This window comes from Schistocerca nitens, chromosome 4 (assembly GCF_023898315.1).
Source record: "Schistocerca nitens isolate TAMUIC-IGC-003100 chromosome 4, iqSchNite1.1, whole genome shotgun sequence".
Taxonomy (NCBI): Eukaryota; Metazoa; Arthropoda; class Insecta; order Orthoptera; family Acrididae; genus Schistocerca; species Schistocerca nitens.
Window position 1 is genome coordinate 692,345,025 of NC_064617.1, and position 26,247 is coordinate 692,371,271.

Consider the following 26,247-nt stretch of genomic DNA (forward strand, 5'->3'; position numbering starts at 1 on the left):
TGTTCTCACCATATCTAACTTTAACCTATCCATTTCCCTTTTTAAATTTGCTAATCTACCTACCCGATTAAGGGATCTGACATTCCACATTCCGGTGCGTAGAATGCCAGTTTTCTTTCTCCTGATAAAGACGTCCTCCTGAGTAGTCCCTGCCCAGAGATCCGAATGGGGGACTATTTTACCTCTGGAATATTTTACCCAAGAGGACACCATCATCATTTAACCCTACAGTAAAGCTGTTTGCCCTTAGGAAAAATTATGGCTGTAGTTTCCCCTTGCTTTCAGTCATTCGCAGTACCAGCACAGCAAGGCCGTTTTGGTTAATGTTACAAGGCCAGATCAGTTAATCATCCAGACTGTTGCCCCTGCAATTACTGGAACTCTTCAGGAACCATACATTTGTCTGGCCTCTCAACAGATACCCCCAATTTTGGTTGCACCTATGATACGGCTATCTGTATCGCTGAGGCACGCATCCTCCCCACCATCAGCAAGGTCCATGGTTCATTGGGGGGTGGGGGGGGGGGTTAATATGATATGCATTAACATACCTCATGACCTCATCTTTTCTTCTGGCAAGTGTTTTTCACACAGACTTAGTTCCTCCCTTATTCTTTCTGGGACCTGTTCATTTCATGCTTTATCTACCGACATAACTACTAGTATTGTCTGCAATTCCAGAGGCTATTTTGGAGTGGCAAATTATTTACCTTTAATGGAATTTACATCATTCATTTTCAACGTCTCATTTTGTGCCACATTCTAAACAGTTATTAACTCATTGTTGGCGTAGCTTATTTTTCCTTGAAAGAACGTACACATTAATGCTGTGATAAATTTACTTGGAATTTTGCTGTATAGTTTGTAACATGATGTAAGCCAGTCATCATTAATGTCCCTTGATGTAAATAGTTAATCTTCTTTTAGTTTATCATGATATTCTGATGCCATTTATTACCCGCAGTTTTGTTTTGCTCAACTAGCCTTTCTTTTGGACCGCCTGAGCACTTATGCTTGGAGATTTCACGCTTTGTCTCATTCTTTCTAGAATTGTCAGTTTCTCTCTTTGTCACATGCCCTGTAATCTTTATAGGTGCAAATTTCTACTTGCTCTTCATTGTTACTAGGTATTCTGGGTATGCAGTATAGCTAGCACAGACACTAATAAATGACAGCTAAACCCATTGTAAAATGGTCATGTTAATGTGAAAGTAGAACAAAAACTAAATATTGATTCTTCATTGTGTTACTTTGGGTGTGATAGAGAAATGGTGAAGGTAACACATTAGTAGCAGTGCTGAGAGGAAAACATTTGTCCTTAACTTTGAATTTCAGAAGAAAAATATACAAAATGCACCTGGCAAGTACCAAATAGAGCTAACAGTTATGCAGGATGTGATTACTTTAAATAAAATTTGCATATAAAGTGATTGTAGGCTAGTAATCTGGGTAAAAATAAACACAAAATTAGAATAAACAAAGTATACAGGTACCAATCTGGAAATCTGGAACATAGTGTATAATTTATTAGGGAACAGAGAGTACAGCAGATGAAATTAAGCAAAAAGGTCAGCATCTTGCAAAATAAAGATTATGCTGACACTGGCAAAAGACACAATTATAATTTACTGTAAGCAAGCAGCAAAAAACGTTGTAGCTATGGAGAGAGTAAAAGAAACTCTCGAATTGAACAAGGCAGCTATTAAAGATAAACTGAGACATTTGAGTAAAAGATAATTATAACTTTATAGAACAACCTGAACTAAACTAAACTGTCTGGAAATATCTCTGAGAGCATGTAAGAATGTACAACAAAAATATGATTAAAAACAAAACTCAAAACAATAAGAAGGCACAGAAAACAAAACAAAAACTTATTGGACATGCATTGTGTTTCGTTAGTTATAATGGCAGCTGTTACAGTAGTTAACAGCAATGACAAAATTGTCCAAATATTCTAAATATTGTAGAGTTTGTATAGTTAGAGAAATGAATCAGAAATAGAGCTAGGTAATAATAAAACCAATATCATTCTGAAAGTAATGCTAGTTGGAGTTTATAAAGTCAATAGTGATGTGAGTAAAGAAATTGTTCTGGGAGGTTATGATGTTTCAGTAGAAATAATTAAAATTGGAGACAAAGTAATGTGAAAAAAACTTGAGAACTTATTTACTAAATTTTTGCAAAAGGAGACAGTTCTCTGAAACTAGAAAAAATCTGAAATTGTTTGGCTCGCAAGAAAGAAGATAGAAACTTGTAGACTTATTAGTGTCATGTGCATGAGGTTCAACATATCTCTTATAATTGTCATAGAGTGTACTTAGTATTAATTTACCATAGGATGTATTGTTAATGAAAGTATGATCACATACAATATCAAACAAGATTTGGAACTGGATTGATGATTTCTTGGTAGAGAGGATGCAGCGTAGTATCTTGGACTGAGAGTCACTGAAGGGTATTAAAGTAACTTCAAGTGCACCCCAGAGAAATCTGTTGGGACTCTTGATGTTCATGTTGTGAAATAATGAACAGACAGACAATATTTACAGTAACCTCAAACTTTTTGCACATGATGCAGTTATCTATAATGAAGTACTGTCTGAAAAGAAACTGCGAAAACATGCAGTCAAATCTTGATATAATTTTAAAGTGATGTATAGAAATGTAAAAATTGTGCACATACAAAAAAGTAGTTGAAATCAGTCAACTATGTGCTTATATACCGAGTGTAATTAATTGATATATAAAACAAAATAAACACATAGATCCAGTTGTAGCTAAAACAGGTGGTAGACAGTGATTCATTGGTAGGATATGGGGAAATTTTATCAGTCTACAAAGATTACTGCATACAAAACAATTGTGGAATCCACACCAAATGGGGTATATTAAAATTATACAAAGAATGACAACATGAATGGTCAGATGTTTGCTTGACCCACTAGAAAAATGCTGAAAAATTTGAATTGGCCTACTTAAAAAGCTTCAAGAAGCAGCATTTGGTGTGGAATATAGAACTGTACTGCAATCCCATATGTATTGCTCTCTTAGGGACTGCATAGACAAGATTAGACTAATTACAGTGCAGATAGAGGCATTTAAGTGGCCATTCTTCCTGCACTTCATATGTGAATGGAACAAGAAAAAGTCCAAAAGGTGGTACAATTAAAGTACCCTCTGTCATGCACTTCACAGTCGTTTTTCATGGACTGTTGTAGCTATAGAATATGTATGTCAGAGTTGAAATTTTTATTAGGCTTCATCAGGACGGTGGGAAATTCAAAACTGACAGAAGATCCAGGCAACGTTGTTGTTGTGCTCTTCAGTCCTGAGACTGGTTTGATGAGCTCTCCATGCTTCTCTATCCTGTGCTAGCTTCTTCATCTCCCAGTTCCTACTGCAGCCTACATCCTTCTGAATCTTCTTAGTGTATTCATCTCTTGGTTTCCCTCTATGATTTTTACCCTCCACGTTACCCTCCAATCGTAATTTCTGATCCCCTGATGCCTCAGAACATGTCCTACCAACCGGTTCCTTCTTCTAGTCAAGTTGTGCCACAAACTCCTCTTCTCCCCAATTCTATTCAATACCTCCCCAATAGTTACCGTATGTGATCTACCCATCTAATCTTCAGCATTCTTCTGTAGCACCGCATTTCGAAAGCTTCTATTCTCTTCTTCTCCAAACTATTTATCGTCCATGTTTCACTTCCATACATGGCTACACTCCATACAAATACTTTAAGAAACGACTTCTTGAAACTTAAATGTATACCTCATGTTAACAAATTTCTCTTCTTCAGGAATGCTTTCCTTGCCATTGCCAGTCTACATTTTATATCCTCTCTACTTCGACCATCATCAGTTATTTTGCTCCCCAAATACTAAAACTCCTTTACTACTTTAAGTGTCTCATTTCCTAATCTAATTCCCTCAGCATCACCCAACTTAATTCAACTACATTCCATTATCCTCATTTTGCTTTTGTTGATGTTCATCTTATATCCTCCTTTCAAGACACTGTCTATTCCGTTCAGCTGCTCTTCCAAGTCCTTTGCTGTCTCTGACAGAACTCCAATGACATCGGCTAACCTCAAAGTTTTTATTTCTTCTCTGTTGATTTTAATACCTACTCTGAATTTTTCTTTTGTTTCCTTTACTGCTTGCTCAATATACAGATTGAATAACATCGGGGAGAGGCTACAACCCTGTCTCACTCCCTTCCCAACCACTGCTTCCCTTTTGTGCCCCTCGACTCTTATAACTGCCATCTGGTTTCTGTACAAATTCTAAATAGCCTTTCGCTCCCTGTATTTTACCCCTGCCACCTTCAGAATTTGAAACAAAGTATTCCACTCAACATTGTCAAAAGCTTTCTCTAAGCCTACATATGCTAGAAACGTAGATTTGCCTTTCCTTAATCTATCTTCTAAGATAAGTCGTAGGGTCAGTATTGCTTCACGTGTTCCAACATTTCTACAGAATCCAAACTGATCTTCCCCGAGGTCGGCTTCTACCAGTTTTTCCATTCACCTGCAAAGATTTCGTGTTAGTATTTTGCAGCTGTGGCTTATTAAACTGATAGTTCGGTAAAAATATATCTAAAAAGAAAGATGATGAGACTTACCAAACAAAAGCGCTGGCAGGTCGATAGACACACAAACAAACACAAATATACACACAAAATTCAAGCTTTCGCAACAAACTGTTGCCTCATCAGGAAAGAGGGAAGGAGAGGGAAAGACGAAAGGATGTGGGTTTTAAGGGAGAGGGTAAGGAGTCATTCCAATCCCGGGAGCGGAAAGACTTACCTTAGGGGGAAAAAAGGACAGGTATACACTCACACACACACACATATCCATCCACACATACAGACACAAGCAGACATATTTAAAGTTCGGTAATTTTCACATCTGTCAACATCTGCTTTTTGATTGGAATTATTATATTCTTCTTGAAGTCTGAGGGTATTTTGCCTGTCCCATACATCTTGCTCACCAGATGGTAGAGTTTTGTCAGGACTGGCTCTCCCAAGGCCGTCAGTAGTTCTAATGGAATGTTGTCTACTCCCAGGGCCTTGTTTTGACTCAGGTCTTTCAGTGCTCTGTCAAACTCTTCATGCAGTATCGTATCTCCCATTTCATCTTCATCTACATCCTCTTCCATTTCCATAATATTGTCCTCAAGTACATCACCCTTGTATAGACCCTCTATATACTCCTTCCACCTTTCTGCTTTCTCTTCTTTGCTTAGAACTGGGTTTACATCTGAGCTCTTGATATTCATACAAGTGGCTCTCTTTTCTCCAAAGGTCTCTTTAATTTTCCTGTAGGCAGTATCTATCTTGCCCCTAGTGAGATAAGCCCTTACATTTGTCCTCTAGCCACCCTGCTTACCCATTTTGCACTTCCTGTCGATCTCATTTTTGAGACGCTTGTATTCCTTTTTGCCTGCTTCATTTACTGCACTTTTATATTTTCGCCTTTCACAAATGAAATTCAATATTTCTTCTGTTACCCAAGGATTTCTACTAGCCCTCGTCTTTTTACCTACTTGATCCTCTGCTGCCTTCACTACTTCATCCCTCAGAGCTACCCATTCTTCTTCTACTGTATTTCTTTCCCCCATTCCTGTCAATTGTTCCCTTATGCTCTCACTGAAACTCTGTACAACCTCTGGTTTAGTCAGTTTATCCAAATCCCATCTCCTTAAATTCTCACCTTTTTGCAGTTTCTTCAGTTTTAATCTACAGTTCATAACCAATAGATTGTGGTCAGAGCCCACATCTGCCCCTGGAAATGTCTTACAATTTCAAACCTGGTTCCTAAATCTCTGTCTTACCATTATATAATCTATCTGATACCTTCTAGTGTCTCCAGGATTCTTCCATGCATACAACCTTCTTTTATGATTCTTGGACCAAGTGTTAGCTATGATTATTTATACTCTGTGCAAAATTCTACCAGACGGCTTCCTCTTTCATTTCTTACCCCCAATCCATATTCACCTACTATGTTTCCTTCTCTCCCTTTTCCTACTCTTGAATTCCAGTCACCCATGACTATTAAATTTTCGTCTCCCTTCACTGCCTGAATAATTTCTTTTTTCTCATCATACATTTCATCAATCAGGCAAAGGGATTTCATCACTGCTCTTAGCAGCACTAGTGGAAATTATCAAACTTGTTAACTGTGATAAGGAAGAAGAAACTCATGTTACAGGAATATTTAGTTGTGTGTCTCTGTAGACATACTTCTGTAACTGATGGAAGAACGTGATGAAGCAAATGTGCTTGTTCTAACATAAATTTTTGTTTCATCATTAACATTACTAAATTTTAAATACTGTGAAAAATTTAATTCGGTGGCTGATTTTGTTTGCAAATCATCCCAAATATATCACCACATACCAATGATGAAATGGATATCGTTACAACAACAATAAAAATCATACTTAACTTGTATGTTGAATGAACATATTCAAGATCCTTAAATCAAATAACCTAACTCAGATGTAGATCTTTCCATTTTTATTCTAGATATGACAGATAAATTCACAACTTTCCACCAATTCTGTTTTACACACAAATTCGAGACCAATCTGTACCTTCATAAAACAGTACTAAACTGAGCAAAACCGAGCGAGGTGGCGCAGTGGTAACACACTGGACTCGCATTCGGAAGGACGACGGTTCAATCCCGCGTCCGGCCATCCTGATTTAGGTTTTCCGTGATTTCCCTAAATCGCTCCAGGCAAATGCTGGGATGGTTCCTTTCAAAGGGCACGGCCGACTTCCTTCCCTAATCCGATGAGACCGATGACCTCGCTGTCTGGTCTCTTCCCCCAAAACAACCCCCCCAACTGAGCAAAAATATAATCAACCATAATCTTTTCTCAACTGATCATTGCAGATGTCGCCATGTCAGCCTGTGTTCGTTTTTGAATCTATTTCTTTGTTAAGATCTAATTAATATAATTAAGGTAGAATTTTGTAACTCTAGTAATTCCACTATAAGAGTCACATTGTAATTTACTCGATGTTTTAAACTATCATAATTGCAATGACTGTTTGTAATTTTTGTTTTGCCGAAGTTACCAGGACTAAACCTTTCACATTTGTTTGTCACTTCTCTCAGTTTAACATTTTTCTTATTTGCTATATAAATTTAAACATTTATTAGTGTGTTAACCTTTTCAGTAAATACAGCTTTTACAAAACTGATATCTTTTTATGCAAGTTATATAAATTAAATGATGTTAGCAATGCACTGTTTCACATGTGCTCGTTGTTGAGTGACATTATTAGTTTCTGAAATTACTTAGTGAAGTATACAAATGATAGAAAAATGAGAGAAAATTAGTTATAACTGGAACGTACTAAAGTGAAACTCAAATACAGTGCAAGGATTACAAGGTGAATCATAAACGGGAACATACATGTGTATTGGATTATATCATGTTTTCCAATACTACACAATATTAGCCATTACATTACAGAGTCAGCCTGAAAATAAGTTATAATAAGGCATTGAAGGAAATTAGTGCACACTAACAATGAACACATAGGATGAGTCGATGAAATTTTTGATTTATAATTTCTTAGGCCTAAAATGTTCTATAAAAAATAAAAAAAAGAAATTCCTACAGTTTTGTGAAATCATTTGTCTAAAAATAAGAAATAAATTACAGTAGAGACATATTTCATACAACTTCGAAAACTGTTTAAAATCATTTCCTTTTTTTATTGGGAAAAGTGAGAGAGCAGGAACAGTGATGATGACACGAGCTTTTAAAGGAGACATTACTTTGTGCACTGCATGCATAATCTTTCCTGCTATTTAAAGGATTCTCTATTGAAGCATTTTTTAGATTGAAAACTGTTGGAACTCTTTTAAACCTTTGAGCATAGATAATAGAAATACGTCAAGGCCACAAAACAACAGACTGCATTATTTACATAATCCACCAGATAAACATCCTCTAGTACTTTTTAAAATTCTGATAATATAATGAAACAATGGAAAATCCAGGATGGAATGTAACAATATCATGAAAAGGAAAGTTGCTAGTCACCATATAATGGAAATGCTGAATTGCAGATAGGCACAACAAAAAGACTGTCACAATATAAGCTTTCGGCCAACAAGGTCTGTGTTGAAAATAGATGACACACACACACACACACACACACACACACACACACACACACACACACGTGTGTGTGTGTGTCGTTTATTTTTTATGAAGGCCTACCAGAGACTGCAGTCATGTGTGTGTGTGTGTGTGTGTGTGTGTGTGTGTGTGTGTGTGTGTGTGTGTGTGTGTGTGTGTGTGTGTGTGTCTTGTCGTCTATTTTCGACAAAGGCTTTGTTGGCTGAAAGCTTATATTGTGACAGTCTTTTTGTAGTGTCTATCTGCGACTCACTATAAGGTGAGTAGCAACTTCCCTTTTCATAATATTGATATTATAATTTAAAAACTGAACATTAAATTTTCAGCAGGCACCTTATTTGATAAACACAATTTGGATTGTCAAATATTTCTCTAATTTGTGTTATTTCTTTCTTTTAGACAAATGGTTTGACAAAATGTTATACTATTTTTCCAAACTTTTTATTTTCAACTTTTGTTCAGAAAGCATGAAGCCAAATGAAAAGATGGGAAAACATTGGCAATCACAATCAGGGCAAGACTTGGTAGGGAAAGTGTTAATGTCAGTAAAGAATTTTCCCAATATTCTTTCATGTAATTCCAAGCTTCTGAACTATCTTATCTGTTGTGGTCCTTCTCACAGATTTCTCTGCCTTCAGTGTTGCTGGAAGATCTTCCAGGTTTACCAGGCAACTTTGGTGGTTGGCCATATTTGTGCACCTCAGGTGATGCTTGAGAAATTCTGTGCTCAAGATGGCATAAGAAGATCCCTGACAGCTAGCAGCACTTTTATCAGCTTTTAACTGTGATATGTTAATGGCTGCAGGAAGAACAATACTCACGTATAGAGCTGCAACTGAGATGTTACTATAGACACATTTACAAAATCACATTCCTAGCGTCTTCTGTTCTCGGAATGTTCTGAATTTAGTACTTGTTTCATAGGATGTCAATTTGACAGTTAAATACCACACTGATGTAACTTTTTATGTGCAAAACGGTTAGGCCTTGAAGAGATGAACTTTTTTACATTTCATTTACATAGGTAGCAACAGTGTTCATGAAATGTTTTACTGTTCCCTCAAATAAATAATTAAGTTTTTCTTAATTACCCTGATTTCTTTCAAGCAATTAAATCGTTTTTGCAAAACTGGTCTATTTGATGTCCCATTCATGCAATTCCCACTCCTCATTTGGTTATGAAAATACGACAAAAATTTACTTTAAATTAGTAATTACAACTTTTTTAATTATCTTGATTACTTATAAGCAGTTAAACACTTTTTTTGCAAAACTTGGACTTAGGCTGGTCCATTTGATACCCCATTTGTCCATTTTCCACTCTTCTTCGACTATGAAAATTCGGAGAAGAATCCATGCACAGTTCAATTATGCTGATTGCTTTTAAGGGGCTCTGGAACGCCCTATACTTGCAATGTTAAAATAACGCTTATAAATTACATCTTTCCTCACAAAGTATTTGAGGTAGGAAGTTGAACTTTTTACAGATTATTTATTGGAATATGGGCTACAACTTAACACAGGGATTTTACAAAATTTTAGTTCAGTTATTAAAGATGATTTTTTTTCCAATTGTAATGAAAATTCACAACATTTTTTTGCAATTTTTTATTTATATATTAAAAAATATACAGTTTTTTGGAAAAAGGCTGTGTTAAATTATGCAGAAGGTACTGTGTAACATTTACTGAAAGTTTGAAACAAATATGTTTGGAAGATCCTTAGAAAACATGTAATTAGTATGAGAAAATAAAAGTTTTGGGAATCGAGCGACAAAGATTGGATTAACTTTTTAGTGCATTCCAGGTCCATAGGATGGATTATCTTCATCCTCTGCAAACTCCTCCTCCAGCTTCCTCTTGTTCCTCCTCCTGTTTACTCATGCTTGTATTTCTAGACTCTTTACAGCCCTGTCTGCAGCCCGAAGGCGTTCCTTGTCTAAAGCAAGCATCGCTCGTACCATGTTAGAACCTATCTTCATTCCCATATTTCTAAATACCTTGCACCTTACAATGTTGCCATCATTGAAAGTCACAACAGCATCATACACACCAAAGTGAAGTGTTTCTATTCCAACAAATACAGTCTTGGGGATTCTCGACCATATAACACTATTTACACTTTCATGGGGGTTTTGAGTTTTTCCGTGAATACACTTTTTCAACAGTTCAGTTGCTGCTAAGTCTCTGAAAATAGGTTTTATCACCTCACTGAACCAAGCTTCTTCTGTGAAGTATTTTCTTTCCCACTTTGACTGCTATGGGCAGGTGTACTTGAGAGGTTAGGTTCACTCACTTGGTTATCGTCTTTATTGTTTACAGTAATAACACACTCACTTGGTTATCGTCTTTATTGTTTACAGTAATAACACATACCTTTGGCTTTCCAACATTTCTCCTTTTCGTAAAAGCCTTCAGAGGATTTCTAATAACTTTACTTTTACTCACTATTATACTTCAACAAAACAGAGACTCAAGAAACAGAATTAATTACGAATATTTTCGAGATAACGACAGAGTAAATAAACATGAAACAATCGACAATCACACCAGCGATATATATTTAACCATCACAGGTTAGCCACAACACATACTTTATCTCACATCACTAAAATGTACCTGATGAACACGGACGTTAATAATAACACCATTTGACAGCAGTTTAACAGCACCACAGTGGGTCACGCCCATGTAGAACACATTTCAAAAAAAAATTAAAAATAGTTGTAGTCTTCGGAATTGAATAAATTATATATCTATTAAAAGGTAACAGTCTGCAGATTCAGAAAACGCAAAAAAGTAAAAATTGAACTTTTCATGATTTTGAGCCTTTCCGGAGCCCCTTAAGCAAATTTAATATTTTGTTTTTGCGAAACTAGATCTCACAATCATCAATTTGCCCATCTCTCATTCTTTCTTTGGCAGTGAAATTTTGGACAAACTTTTTTCCTCAAATTACTGTATACGTATTTTTTTTTTAAAATACATTGCTCACTTTCAAGCAAATAAACCCTTTTTTATAAAATTAGACTTCACAGTGCTCAGTCTTATACCCCATTTGTCCACTTCCCACTGTTTGTTTGGCTATGAAAATTCAGACAAAAACCATTTGCACTGATATGATCTATAGGGAGTTATTTTCTCTTTACATTCAAATTTAGATCAAGAATTTTACAAATTTTCTTTCTCATTTCAGTGTGGATAATTGTATTGCTGTGCATAATTTACAATGGGAATAAATTGTAAGTTTACTCAGCATATTATTTTCTTTCTTATTGTTGACATTCTCCTGATTATTTGAATTTTTGCTTTGCCAGATTGGCACTGAGCAAGGCAGTGCATTCATTAGGACACTGGACTTGGGAGGATGACAGTTCAAATCTATGACTAGGTATCCAGATGTAGGTTTTGCACGATTTCCTTAAATTGCTTTCTGCAAATACTGGAATGGTTCCTTTGAAAGGGTATCCTTCCCTAATCCAATTGTCAAAGGGAGATAAAACCCTAATCTTGCTTCCTTCTTTTTACTGATCACTTCTAGTCGCACATACTCAGGGTGGAAAAGATTGTATTGTACTCACTGTAAAATGCTGTTTCTTTGAAAAACATTATTGACAAGTTACACCAATCAGGTACACATATTCAGACCAGGTCCACACAACATTATCCCAATGTCATCACTATACTGCTGACTGAAGTGAAGTACAATCCTGTCTGAGTAAACAGCCAGTAGTCAACCTAATAGAACAAGTCGGCATATCTATTGTGTATCATTTGCTCAAAGCTATTATAGATTGCTGTTTCTGGAGCTGGACTTCTTGTTTTAAACCCAGCCAATGGCAATCAGTTTACATCATGTGGGATAATGTCTTCCCATGGGAAGGGGGCTGAGAAGAGTTGTGGTGCCACCTGTGATGTATGATATGACTGATGGTCGATATCCTCAGAGAGCAGTAACAGATTATTTTCTGCATCTCTGGTGGAGGACGAAATGATTACAGCACTCACATTTAAATCTTTAATTTATCATCTATTCACATTACTTTGCTGTCACTATGAATGTTCTGGCAAAGCCACAGACAGTCCCAGCTATTAGTGTGTTTATTACCATGTTACTGATTCTGTGTGAAGTCCTAATAAATATGATAAGATGCAATATAAGAAATATTTTTATTGTGTAACGAATTGATGCCCACAGCACACTTCATTTTCTTTAATTGTAAGGTTTGGTAGCAAATGAAGAAGAAATGTGAAACAGATGTTTTTCAGCTTCTGATGAAAGCAGTTATATGAAGCTGAGCAGATTAGAAGAACATGAAGTGAAATACAGTGTTTGCAAATTGTGTATCAGTTGTTCGAACATATTGAATTTGGAGCAAAAACTGCTATAATCAGTGGCACTGATGTATGCTTTTTGCTATGGCACTTAAAAATTCAAGTACTACTTTTGTCTCACAGGTAATTGTTTCATATTGCATGCCAAGATCAGCTTATACAGTGAGGACAAGATTAGAACAGTAGCGGCACACACATAAGCATTCAGACTATCATTCTCCCCACACTCCATATGTGAATGAACAGTAAGGAACCCTAATAACTGGTACAATAGGACATACCCTCAGCTAAGCACCTGGAGCGTTGGATACCTAATTACCCTAAAAGTATTTCCCTTGCACCACACAGCATCGTGTAGGTGATGGAGGGCATCCCTGTAGTACTCTTTTGTGGTTGTTTGATCCTGTGGTGTGTATTGCATCACACAAGCCGAAGAAAGCAGTCAGTGTCACTTTGACATTTCTGTGCCCTTGGCGGGCCTTCTTTGGTCTTGGTGATAAGGAATGCTTTCACTGTGATGACTGGGATTTGGTTTCTGGGTTGTACTTATACACCCAAGACTTGTCAGCAGTGATTATGGCATTCATTAAGTCAGATTCACTGTTTGTTGAGTCCAGCATGGCCTGTGAGACTTCAACACAAAGTTGCTTTTGCTCTGTCATCAGCAGCTTAGGCACGAATTTTGCTGACATCCTCTTCATGGCCAAATCTTTGGACACAACGGAATGTGCTGAAAAAGTGTTGATGACCATCTCTGCCACAATTTCCCCTATAGTCACATGATGGTCCCGCTTCACCACAGCATGCACTTTGGCAATGATATGGTCGTTTTGGCATGTTGACAGCCAACCAGAGCATGGCTCACTCTTCACTGATGTGGAGCCGTCTTTAAACTGGTTGTACCACTCCTTACTCTGTTTAATGCCCATAGCATCAGCACTCAAAGCTTTCTGAATCTTCCAAATGGTTTCCACGTAGCTGCAGTTTCTGGCAGAATTTGATGCAGTAACACTTCTCCAGTAATTCCATCATTTTCCTTGCAATGAGAAACCAACACAAACACTATGCACTACTTCACTGAACTGCTGTTTGCCAACAACTGACGCTATCAACATGTGGGAAAAGTTCACACAAGTGCATGAAGGTTCAAGGTCTGCTCTTGCAAGTGCGCTAGATTCAAATAATCAGGTGTTTGTGGGAGAGGGGGTGGGGTGGGGGAACAAAGTTTGATGCTTTTCTAACAGACCTTGTAGATGCAGTATTACAAGATCCAGATGCAGATGTGTTTTCACTGAATACTTTCAGTATTAGAAGATAGGAGTAAGCATTCTGAAATCATTTGAACTATGCTGATGAGATAGTATTTAAATTTGCTAAATAATTTTGAATTATTTTTAACAATTGATTAGATGTTCAGTCAGATTACTCTCTGAATGTGTTTTAAATGGAATATTACTTTTATCTGTAGCATCACATAAAAATAAAACAAGATTTTAGTTTTCTTTCTTGAGAATTGAGTGAGTGATGAGTTATGAAAGTTAGCTTTGTAACAGGCATATGGTGGAGGACAGAAGTCGTTTACAGGTCAAATTTTATATGGATAGAGGCAAGTGAATTTATGATTCTGTATTAGAGTTAAAACTGATACAAATTCTGGCAAACGAAATGTTTGGAAATTGAGTGAAATAATTGATTGTTCATTGCAGTTCCTTCTTTTTTCAGGCCGGGAGGTGGAAGCAGAGAAATCCTTCCAAGTGGAGGATATGCAGTGTATCAGCACCAACAGCAACAGCAGCAGGCCAGCAGTACTGTGGGCCACCACGAATTTTCGCAGGTCCTTATCTTATGAATAACTTTCATCATATTAATCACATTTGTTTCTCTTATGAAATTTTCCATTAGCTTTAGATAGGTGTAATTGTTCTTGCTGTAAAATTGGACCTTTTTTTTTTTTAATCTTGTTATGAAGAAGTTGGATTACTGTTGAGATCCAGTTGCTGTCAATTTTCTTGAATATCAGATCAGTCAGTGGAGTCAAGTCAAAACTCAAATCCCTGCTTGGATGTATCCACCTATAAAAGGTTTAAAAACTACTATCTGACCACTCTGTGAAGAGAAATAGATTATTTTCCAGTTTATTTATAGTATGTATTCTACAAGTATACTTGTTATCCACTTTCCTGCACTTTTAATGTCACAGCAATAGATCAAATGATTGGAAATTATGAGAGAAAAAATGAAATTAGTTTGTTTTGTATTATTATTCTGGATGTAAACTCTTGCAACAGTATTAAGGAAATGAAAACATTTAGCTAACAGAGTAAGACAAGATGACTAAAGTGACCAATGTTGAGAAAGAGCTTTTGAAATGTTCTAGGAAGGAATAGACGAGGATAGGTATATGCAGCTTTCTACTGATAATCAATAATCATCCATCTCTACAAAGTTTTAAATATCACCCTCAATGTTTGTCTACTTGGAGCTTGCCAATGGGAGAATGTATACTATGTATTATAGATTCTATATGTATAAGAATATAACTTGCTAATACTATAGCAAAGCATAGAATAGTTTGCTTTCCACACTGTAAAATAGGAATGAAAATTGTTACATAAAACTGTGAAGTAAATATTCACTTGAAAAGCTGAAACTTTACACATCATGAAGCTCCCACACAAATTGGCTTCCATTTTAGAAGAGCCTGACCTACCAAGTGACAGAGTACACAAACTGATCATACGAAGAATGAGACCATTCACTGGGTAGAAACAGCAAGAGAAATAAACAGTAGATGACAGATATAATAGTGGCTCTGATAGATGAATCATATTATCACTTGCAAAGGAGGAGAAACAAAGAGAATATTAGAGAGAAAGATAAAGAAAACAAGGGAAATTTAAGAATAAAGAAAACAATATTCAATGACATAGAGAATCAAGCAAAAAAATGGATAATCATAAATGACAGTAGAATAAAACCTCAGGCCATCATAAGTGGTGCCACACACAGATGGCAGAGAATAATGAAGGTGGCTTCTTCATATACATGAGGATATGATAGAAGTCTGGAGAAAATATTGTATAAAACTGTACAAAAAAGTCACTAGTTATATCACAACCAGAATTACTCTCCACATGAAAACATTGTAGGTTTTATAGGATATCTACTGCTTGTTATCAGCTTCCTGAATTATAACTTACCTACATTTTGCATCTTGCATGAAGTCATCCACAGTTTTATGGAGTCCTGCAATTGTAGTTTCAGTGTACAAATACTTTCTGATTGCTTTTTCTAGGTGCTTAATACTTATTCTTTTTTCACTGGGTTCTTAGTACCACTTTTCAAGCTTATCTACATCAACATCTGCATCTACTTGGATATTCTGGAAATCACACTTAAGTGCCTGGCAGGGGACTCACTGAGCCACTTTCACAATAAGTCGCTATTATTCCAATCTTGAACAGTGCATGGAAGTAATGAACACCTGTCTCCTTCTGTGCGAGATCTGGTTTTCCTTATTTTATTATGATGATCATTTTTCCCTATGTAGATCATTGTCAATAAAATATTTTTGCATTCGGAGGAGAAAGTTGGTGATTGAAATTTCATGAGAAGATTCTGCCACAAGAAAAAATGCGTGTGTTTTATGTACACCCCAAATCTTGTATCATGTCAGTGACACTCTCTCCACTATTTCTCAATAATACATAATGTGCTTCTCTTCTTTGAACTTTCTTGATGTACTCTGTTAATCCTATTGGGTAAGAATCTCACACTGTGCAGCAGTACTCCCAAAGAAGATGGACAAGCATAGTATAGGCAGTCTCTTTAGTAGATCTGTTGCATCTTCTAAGCGTTCTGCTACTGTTCTTTTCAATTTAAATTGTTCGTAATCTGCAAACGGTTTATTTCCACAGTACATTTTTGTTCTGAACTTTCATTTTTTTGCTCCCTGATTAATGTTGTTTTAGTTCTCATTTAAACATTTAAAAGACTTCCATCCAAGCACCAAACTGATTGATGCACAATCCTTTGCTCTTCGTAGACAATTGCTTTTTGGAATTAGCTGCTGTGCTTCCTACATGAGTGATTCTGTTATCTTCCATGGAACCTGAATTTGTTAATGAAGTCAGCTTATTCTTGATTTTAACCAGCATTCCCTGCCCCTTCTGTGTGAGCTATTTTTACAGCTATTGTTAATTGTGCACAATAAGAGAGAACTATTCTTAGAGCCACCCAATAACCTAATACCGCCAGTACAATTATTGTTCTTTATTCTCCAGCTCACACTGGAATTATCCAGTGATGCAGCACCACTTATTTATGTACTGAAGTGCTTTATTTTAGAATCACTGTTTTTGATGCATCAGAAGATTTATAATGTTGTTAGCACTCATATATGAGAATAGTAACACCCAGTTATTTGTTTACCCATCCATTAATGAAAATGTCATGGTGCAAGATTTCAGCTGTTCAACCAGAAACCCATTGTGAAAAGAATGAGGGATATGGATTTATTGATGTTGAATTAAATTGTAAGACATCAATTAATTCTCTTTATGTCTATTAAATTATGTAAACATTAATTTGACTATGTGGCATTACATGAAAACTATTGTGGCCAGGCCAGTGACCTGGCCACTGTCACCATCGACAGATTCACCCGTGGCCAGTGGGTTGCCGTACTCCTGGCATTGTCTGCTAGAGTCAATCACATGCAGCTGAAGACACCACATTCTTACTAAACATTGGTGGACCACAACAGCAACCTGCCAATTTGTGTGCACAGCAGTACATCGTCTGGTACATAAGCCAGACTTCAGCGGGCTCCTGTAGGGCCATCAGCATCACCCGCCATCAGAGCACACATCCAGCCAAGTTTTTGTGAGCACAGCACTATGTTGCATCTGTATGTCATGTATCACCTCATGGAAATCCTTTTGCCTGGACGCTGGGCCAGGTGCATCTTGCAGCCCTTCTGTCGGCAGCATTCCCCAGCAGCAGTTCAGCACAGCCCTGGAATCTGACTGGACATCAACCCAGTGCAGCCTAGGGCTTCAACTGGACTCCATCCTAGACACGAGCTGATGCTGCTCGCCTTTAGTCATAAGCTTGCATCAATTGCCATCCTTCTATCAGCATTTCCGAGGCACTTATCTGTTACCGCTAGCTTTGGGCTCGGCTGCTACCGTTTCTTTCCTGGGCATTGATGCCCTGACTGAGCCTATTGGCACCATTATGAATCCAAAGGCTGTCATAGACTTGAGTCCTCATCTCCTGTTGTGTGTCAGTGCTCTGCCGACATCCCACTGCCTAGCGTGCTTCCACCCATGCTGACGGCACCATACACCACACCACTGTTTCTGGTCACCGTTTCCTGTGCCTTCCCAGACTATCCAGTGGCTGCCATCACTCACTCACTCTGTCTTCAGCTCACAAGTGGCCTACTGGGACCATCCGACCTCCATGTCATCCTCCGAGGAGGATGCAGATAGGAGGGGCAAGCGCTGTTGGGTGTGGCCAGCACTTGGATGGGTGACCATCCAGTCGCCAAGTGCTGTTGCCATTTTTCAGGGTGCACTCAGCCTCGTGATGCCAATTGAGGAGCTATTCGACCGAATAGTAGCGGCTTCGGTCAAGAATACCATCATAACGACCACATCAGAAATTTTGGCCCATATTTCTCTCCATCTGGAACTGCTCTTCTGCCACCAGCACAGCCTTCTCTTCTGCCGCCAGTGCCACTCTCCCTACGGCTGCAGGTGCAGCTCATTCTGCTGCTGATGTGGCTCTCCCTTCTGCCGCCATTATGGCTTTTCCATTCTGCCACCAGCATGGCTCTCCTTTCTGCTGCTCGCACGGCTTTTCCATTCTGCCTCCAGCACGGCTTTTCCATCCTGCCACTGGTACGGCTTTTCCATTGTGGCACCAGTCTAGCTCATCCATTCTGCTGCCTGCACAGCTTTTCCAGTCCGCCATCCACATGCCTTTTACATTCCGCCGCTAGCATGACGTTGTCCATTCTGCTGCTGGCATGACCTTTTCCAGTCTGCTGCTGGTACTGCTTTCTCATTCTGGACTGCCACAACTTTTTCAATTCTGCCAGTGGTATGGCTTCTTCTACTCTGCCACTGGCATTGCTCCTACTGCCACCGGTACAGATCTTTACCTGCTTCAATGTTAACTTTCAGATGGGTCTTCAGATTTCAATTTTTGTGTCTACTCAGTACACATGTTTGCCACTGGTGTGATCCCTTCTGCTGCCGGCACATCTTTATTTTGCCACTGGCATGGCCTACTTACCTGATCTGACACTGTCTTCTGGTCAAGTCTTTGTGTTCCTGTTGTCTGCCTCATCTGTGCACAGGTGCTCATCTCTAATTTTGGTGCCAATTTCTGTGCAAATTTCCAATCTGATTCTTCCTTCTGTGTCACATGGACTGGCTCTGCCACCTCTGATGTCTTGTTTCTCTGGCATGTTCACATCACAGACCCATTCTCTTCTGGCACCTGTGATGTGCCCACTGCCCTGGACTGTCTCCAGCCCACAAGAGCATCTTCTCTTTGGCTGAGCCTATCAGTGTTGTGGCTTTGCCAGCAGTCAAGCTCATCTCCCAAAGGCCATTGATGCCTCGACAAGATCCCAGTGGTCCTTCCACTGTAGCTACACCCATCAGTACCTTGATGATTTTACCATCTTTTTAAGAGGAAAGGAGTATTGTGATCAGGCCAGTCACCTGGCCACTGCCACTGCCGGTGCATACACCTATGGCCAGCAGGTTGCCATACTCCTGCCGTTGTCTGCTGAAGGAGGCCACACATAACTGAAAACACCGCACGTTTGCTAAATGTTGGCGTACCACAACAACAACCTGTGGATTTGTAAACATTGTACCACATCACTCGGTGTATGTATCATACTCCAGTGGGCTCTGCTAGAGGCATAAACATAGCCTGCCAGCAGCACGAGCATCTGACCACATCGTACCTGCACATCATGTGCCATCCATGGAAATCCTTCCTCCAGATTATTTAAAGCACTGCACGACCACTGCCCAATAACATTTGCTTACGCTCTGGGCTCTATGCAGGTACACCCTGCAGCCCATCTATCATTAGCATTCACCAGCAGCAGTTCAGTGCAGCCTGGATTCCAACTGTGTGTCAACCCAGTGCAGCCTAGGACTCCAGCTGAACTCCAACCTAGACACCAACTGCACATCACCTAGGATGTTGTCGCTTGGCCGAGCCCATTGGTGCACTGGCATCCCTGTGGCTGCCACTGGTCTGAGCACTGGTTTCCCATCAGCTGCCAGCAGTTAACAAACTAGCAATATTCTGGGCATTTTTAAAAATTTTCTCCAGTATCTCATATTAACTAATGGGAAAGAAGGCAAAAGTGTAAGAAGAGAATATTATTTCAGGAAAATAAAAATAACATAGCCTTATTTTTTGAAATGTAATATTGACTCTTGCCACGAATCAGAACTTTAAACGCTTAATTGGCTAAACTAGTCTGAAATGTGAGTGATAAAGGATTACTTGAAAAGAAATTCTCAGCTTCAACTGAGGGATTAACAGTTTCTGATGAGTAAAAAGGTATTAACCTGGACAGGAGGAAGTTTGGCTCACATTTATTGGGAAAAAGCCACACACGTGCATGCATCCAGATTGACTGCAACAATTTTAACAAAACTCGGGTACGATAAGTACCATGTGAATAACACATCTGTATGTTCTCTATTTGTAGGGGTGGGGGTGAGAAAGTGGTGATATATAAGCATGATTTGGTAACAGCTGAAGCAGTTTCAGCCAAACTAGGTACACATATGTTTTAGTATCTATTGAGATAAAATATTGCTTCCACCTTTAGGGGATTGTGTGAAGGTTTGATTTGAAAACGATTGGCTTTAGTGTTGAGTGCATAGTTTTGGTGACACTAGTCTGATTGCCCAACATTCCAATGACATTTTACCCATAGGGGTTTGGTGTGGGATATGCGGTGGAGATGGGTGATGCAAAAATAATCAAGAATGGTGAGTAAATGGTATTCAGTTTTTCCAGGACTAAACCATAGCAGTGCTGATGAAATTTGACCTCTAATGATGGGAATTGTGGTGAGGGTGGGGGTGGAAAGGGGCTGACATTTAAAGCGTGTGGAACAATTTCATCCAGACTTGATACACATATAGATAGCTTACTGTCTGTAAAAAGCACTGGCACATGACATGCGTAATACTCCTATGTAGGAGGATGGATATGGGAACAAAGTGATTTTAGTATCTGACAATGACTTGGATTATCTGCCAAATGTGAATATCAATTTGGAGAACAAATCAGAGACACTCAGGCTTAGCAGCTCTGTCATAGCTCATTCCTGTAGCGAGTGTTACCACTGAAGACGTGGGATTAGGCTCGTCTGCTGAAGCAAGAGTACTGGTAAATACCGCAGCCCTGCAATTGTCCAGCTGTTCTCTCATTCCTCTGAAGCCTTTGATTTGAGCCTATGATAATAGAGTGACTGATCATGCCTGTGTTTACATTTTTTATTTGGATTGTTTCCTGGACTGTTTGCGCACGCTTTGACATTTCTATTATGCTCTAGAATTTGCTCTTGGGTAGCTCCGCCATTGTTGGCCACAGGAACTGGCTGACTGGTCCAATGATCTTTGTGTGAACGGCAGTGTGAATGATCATACTGAGTGAGGTGGCACAGTTGTTAGCACCCTGTACTCACATTCGATAGGATGGCGGTTCAACCCACGTCCGGCCATCCTGATTTTCCATGATTTCCCTAAATCGCTTCAGGCCAATGCCAGGATGGCTCCTTTGAAAGGGCATGGCTGATTTCCTTCCCCCTCCTTCCCTAATCTGATGGGACCAATGACCTCGCTGTTTGGTCCCTCCCCCAAATTATCTGACCAACCAATCAACCAATGATCATAAATTGTATTCTTCTTATTCCAAGTAGGACAGAAATGTGGTGATAAGGACACTCTCACCTATGTCTATATCCATACTCTGCAAACCACCACAAAGTGCATGGTAGAGGGTTCATCCTATTGTACCAGTACACTGTACAGTAATGACCTTGCAGACAATACAGTAATAACCTGAGATAGGTTTCTTTGCATTCCATTCACATATGTAGCGTAGGAGGAATGGTTATTTGAATTCTTCTGTGCATGCCGTAATTATTCTAATCTTGTCATCACGATTCCTATGTATGGGATACATAAGGGGTTGTAGTATATTCCTAGAGTCATCATTTAAAGCTGGTTCTTGAAACTTTATTAGTAGATTTTTTCAGGATAGTATACGTCTATCTTCAAGAATATGCTAGTTCAGTTTCTTCAGCATCTCTGTGACATTCTCTCATGGGCAAAACAAACCTATGACCGTTTGTGCTGCCCTTTTCTGTATATGTCCAATATCCCCTGTTAGTCCTATTTGGTACAGGTCCCACACACTATAGCAATATTCTAGAATGGGTGACATGAGTGATCTGTAAGCAATCTCCTTTGTAGACTGATTGCACTTCCCCATTATTCTACCAATAAACTGAACTCTACCACATCCCTACGAAGTGTTATACCAAGGTATTTGTACGAGTTGGCCAACTCCAAAAGTGATTCTTTGGTATTATAGTTATAGGATACTACATCTTTTCGTTCCGTGAAATGCACAAGTTTACATTTATGAACATTTAAAGCAAGTTGCCAATGTTTGCACCACTTTGAAATCTTATCAAGACCTGACTGAATATTTATGCAGCTTCTTTGAGACAGTACTTCATTATGGATAACTGCATCATCTGTAAAATGTCTGAGGTTATTACTGTATTGTCTGCAAGGTCATTAATGTACAGTGTGAAGAGCAAGGGTCCCAACACACTTCCCTGGGGCACACTTGAAGTTACTTTTACAACTGACAATGACTCTCCATCCAAGAGACCAAGCTATGTCCTCCCCACCAAAAAGTTCTCAGTCCTGTCACAAAATTTTGCTTGACACCCCATATGATCAAACTTTTGGCAATAAACACAGGTGTGTTACTGAGTCAAATGCTTTTCAGAAATCAAGAAATGCTGCTTGTCTATCTTGATCCAAAGTTTTCAGAATTTCATGTGAGAAAAGGGTGAGTTGGGTTTCACATGACCGATGTTTTCAGAATCCATGCCAACAGGCATTGAGGAGGTCATTCTGTTCAAGATGCCTCTTTATTTTTGAGCTCAGAATATGTTCTAAGATTCTGCAAAAAATTGATGTCTCATGGTGAACCTATTCACTGTAAAGCAGATATCCCAAGTTTCTAAAGTTATGGCAGCAGCAGTCACAGTTGCAGCAGCAACAGTTGCAGCAATAGCAAGGAAAAAAATGAGAATTCTAACAGCAGCAGCAGCAGCAGCAGCAGGAATTACTGAAAAAGCAACAATAGTCTGCAGCTGCATCATTACACCCCCCTCAACCATTTGCTTACTTCGAAAAGGCAAACAAGAATTGGGAGGTCTATTTATGTCATTTTATTCGTCACTGCAAGGCAAGTCACATAACAGACCCTGAATGTCAGAGAGCACTCTTACTTCTAGTAATAAACTGTACAAAGTAATGCAGAAACTATGCCCTATGTCTGACCACAATACAGGGTGTTTCATAAAGGACTTTACAGCATTGAAAATTCATTTAAATTAATTCACAGTACCTACAGAGGTGATTGCAGTGTCAATTTGTAGGGAAATATACCACGTTTTGTCTCATGTAGTTCACTAGTGTCGAATCACACCGTAAGGAGCATTAGCGGCAGTTGCATTAAAAATGGCTGCCTGCACTGGACCCCGAGTGAGATAGCTGTGTGTTTTGGTTTGAAGAATCAAAGTTGGCAACAACAGGTCAGCATAATTTCCACACCAAGTATGCTAAAGATCCTCCTAGTAGGCCTAAAATTTATAAGTGGCATGAATGTTTTGTACAAACAAGGTGCTTGGTAAGACATGGGAAATCATCAGGTCAACCAAGCACATCTGACGATGTCTTTGAGCAAGTGTGAGAACATTTTGTCAACAGCCCTATAAAATCAACCTCATGTACATTTCGTGAACTGCAAATCCCACGTATGACTGTTTAGCATGTGTTGAGGCAATAAAAGACACTGATAAAATTGCTCATAAGAACTTGTGTGCGGATATGTTAAATCTATAGGAAACGGGAATATGGATAACTGTATATGCAACAAACTGTTCCCATAAATGTGTATACATACATATATTTCAGCACAAAGAAAGATACACATGTACACTGTACAAGGCACAAAGGCTGACTAGCACATTAACATGGTGGCTCGTCAGAGCAGTTAGAGTTCAAAGATCATGCTTTAGATGGTCGATGTGACCTATTGACGCTACACAGCCCCACCTCCCTGCAGTACGGAGTACGGCCTTGAGGCCTGACGGGAGGTCGTGTGGGCATCAGTGTCAGAGTGAGTAGTGCGAGGTGGCAGGCGCATGACTGGAAGCTCCATGTCAGTCAGGGCAGCATGCAAAGGTGCAGTGATGGGTTGCAGGTCCACATCGTAATCAGACAGCCAGCGGGGGCGGACAATGCGTCAGGCCGGCCCGGGAGCAGAGGTGTAGGGAGAGGTGCGGCCGTCGAGTGTGCCTGCCCCTAATGCAGATCAAGCAGTCCGAGGAGATGAATGCACTATCTTGACATCTAGTTCCTCATTGAGTGTCGAGTCTGCAGTGTCTGTAAGGAGCACGAGCACACTGTCGTCGAAAGCGACAATCGACATGTTGTCGACGCGGTTAGATGGTACATTGCAGCGCAAGTTGAAAGTCAGGGAGCAAGTCTCTCCAGTTGATGAAACGTCATCAAAACCTGCACATGGGGTGGATGACAACATGCTTAGGAAACCTGTGAATGTGGTGACGAATCATCAGAAGGAGAAGACCCTACCATGTGATGAGCTAACTCATTATCCGGCTCGGCAGTGGAAAATTTGTCCGGATGGTCCAACTGGGATGGCAGAGGGGTTGTCCTTGTATAAAGGAGGTAGCTTTGGCAGATGGCCAGGGGGGGGGGGGGGGGCTACAAGGGTGGCTTCGACATATCTTGGAAGGCCTGCTGTCCCATGGTAGGATAGGCTGTCCTGTAACTCGCCACTACTGGTGTGGGCATGTTACTAGCAAACACGTCCCGAACAACAGCCTGTTGCAATGTCCTGATGAGTCACAGAAGCACGACGTAGCAGGCACGGTCAATACTGTGGGAACGAACGGATGAGTGGTGCGTGAGGTAGGCCCGTAAACTGGACTAGAGGTTAAAGGCACAGTACTTAAATTGTCCACCTCAGGAATGACAGGAAGGCCGGTGTGGCAGGCGCAGACAGTACTGCGGAAGGAGCGAGCGGCTGTGTGGTTGGAATCGGGGCTTCCCGTGAGTGAAGGGGTGGTAAGGGGGGGGGGGGGTGGTTTGGTACTTGGTGTGGCAACAACGAGAGTTTTCTGTGCACTTCCGAGATGCATCCTGTGTGGTAGGACCATAAATCAATGGTGAAACCTGCTGGTGGTCACATTGTCGTGGTATGACGTTCCTGGTTGGCGAAGTGCCATCGAGTGTGCTCAAACCCATGTGGTAGAGAAATTTGGTGATGGATCTGGTGGTTGAGCCTGGTGAACTTGATGTATAAAAATGTACATTATTAAATTGTGAGGAAGGCAAAACTGGCATAAATTGATAGCAGTTGACTGCATGTGTGTTTTGGATGAATGGCAGCATTGCACACGGCACTACTGTAACTGACCTTGCAAAGCACGTGTGCGAATTTGGGTCCCTTTGAACGCTACATGAGCGATTGATCATTACACGATTTTGGAAATTGTCCACTTCATGTGCATGTTGGCATGCACAGTGTGCTGACACGAAACCGGAGTCCATTGTTTGAGGTAATGACGTAACACTCAGCCGTTGTAGAGCTGCAAAGTTTGAGGTTAACTTTGTTGGAGATCGCGAATGACTGTCCGTTAGCGGCAAAACAACCATTGGCAGGGGATTGGAGTGGCCTGGTAGTAGTAGTTGAATCTCCAAATCCTCATATAAAACGTCGGTTGAGGCAGCCATGGCATCAAACGTAAAACCTGTTGATTCCACACAGCTGGCGCGGAAGTCGTGGAAGATGTAGAAACTTCAGGGTCACCAATATGGGTGATCGGGAATACGGATAACTGTATATGCAACAAACTGTTCCCATAAATGTCTATACATACATATATTTCAGCACAAAGAAAGATACACGTGTATTCTGTACAATGTACAAAGGCTGACTAGCACATTAACATGGCGGCTTGTCAGAGCAGTTAGAGTTCAAAGATCATGCTTTAGATGGTCGATGTGACCTATTGACGCCACAAATCCATTACATGAAGATGAACATTTCTAGGGCAAAATCATATTTTCTGATGAATAGACTTCTCATTTAAATGGCAAGGTTAACACACATAACTGTAGGATTTGGGGCAGTGAAAGTCCACATCAAACATTGAAACATGTTTGTGATAGCCCTAAACTGAACATTTTTTGTGCATTGAGCAAGAACAAAGTGTACAGCCCTTTTTTTTGGTTAGAGAACGATCAATGGGATAGGGTACCTGGATATATTACAACAATTTTTGATACCACAGATCGATGAGGATGACCAAGAACGAAATGTTGAAATGTTTACCTCATTCAATATGATGCACCACC

The 26,247-nt window shown here is 39.5% G+C and overlaps 1 protein-coding gene across 4 annotated transcripts in view; it reads left to right on the top strand.

Annotated features, from left to right (window-relative positions):
* LOC126251924 (ankyrin repeat and BTB/POZ domain-containing protein 2) overlaps nucleotides 1–26,247 on the top strand; it is a 671,398-nt gene that overhangs the window by 417,491 nt on the left and 227,660 nt on the right. For all 4 annotated transcript variants that reach the window (XM_049952673.1, XM_049952674.1, XM_049952675.1 and 1 more), the window contains one exon: nucleotides 14,231–14,342. In XM_049952673.1, coding sequence (XP_049808630.1) covers nucleotides 14,231–14,342 — 112 coding nt within the window. The remainder of the gene's footprint in view (nucleotides 1–14,230; nucleotides 14,343–26,247) is intronic.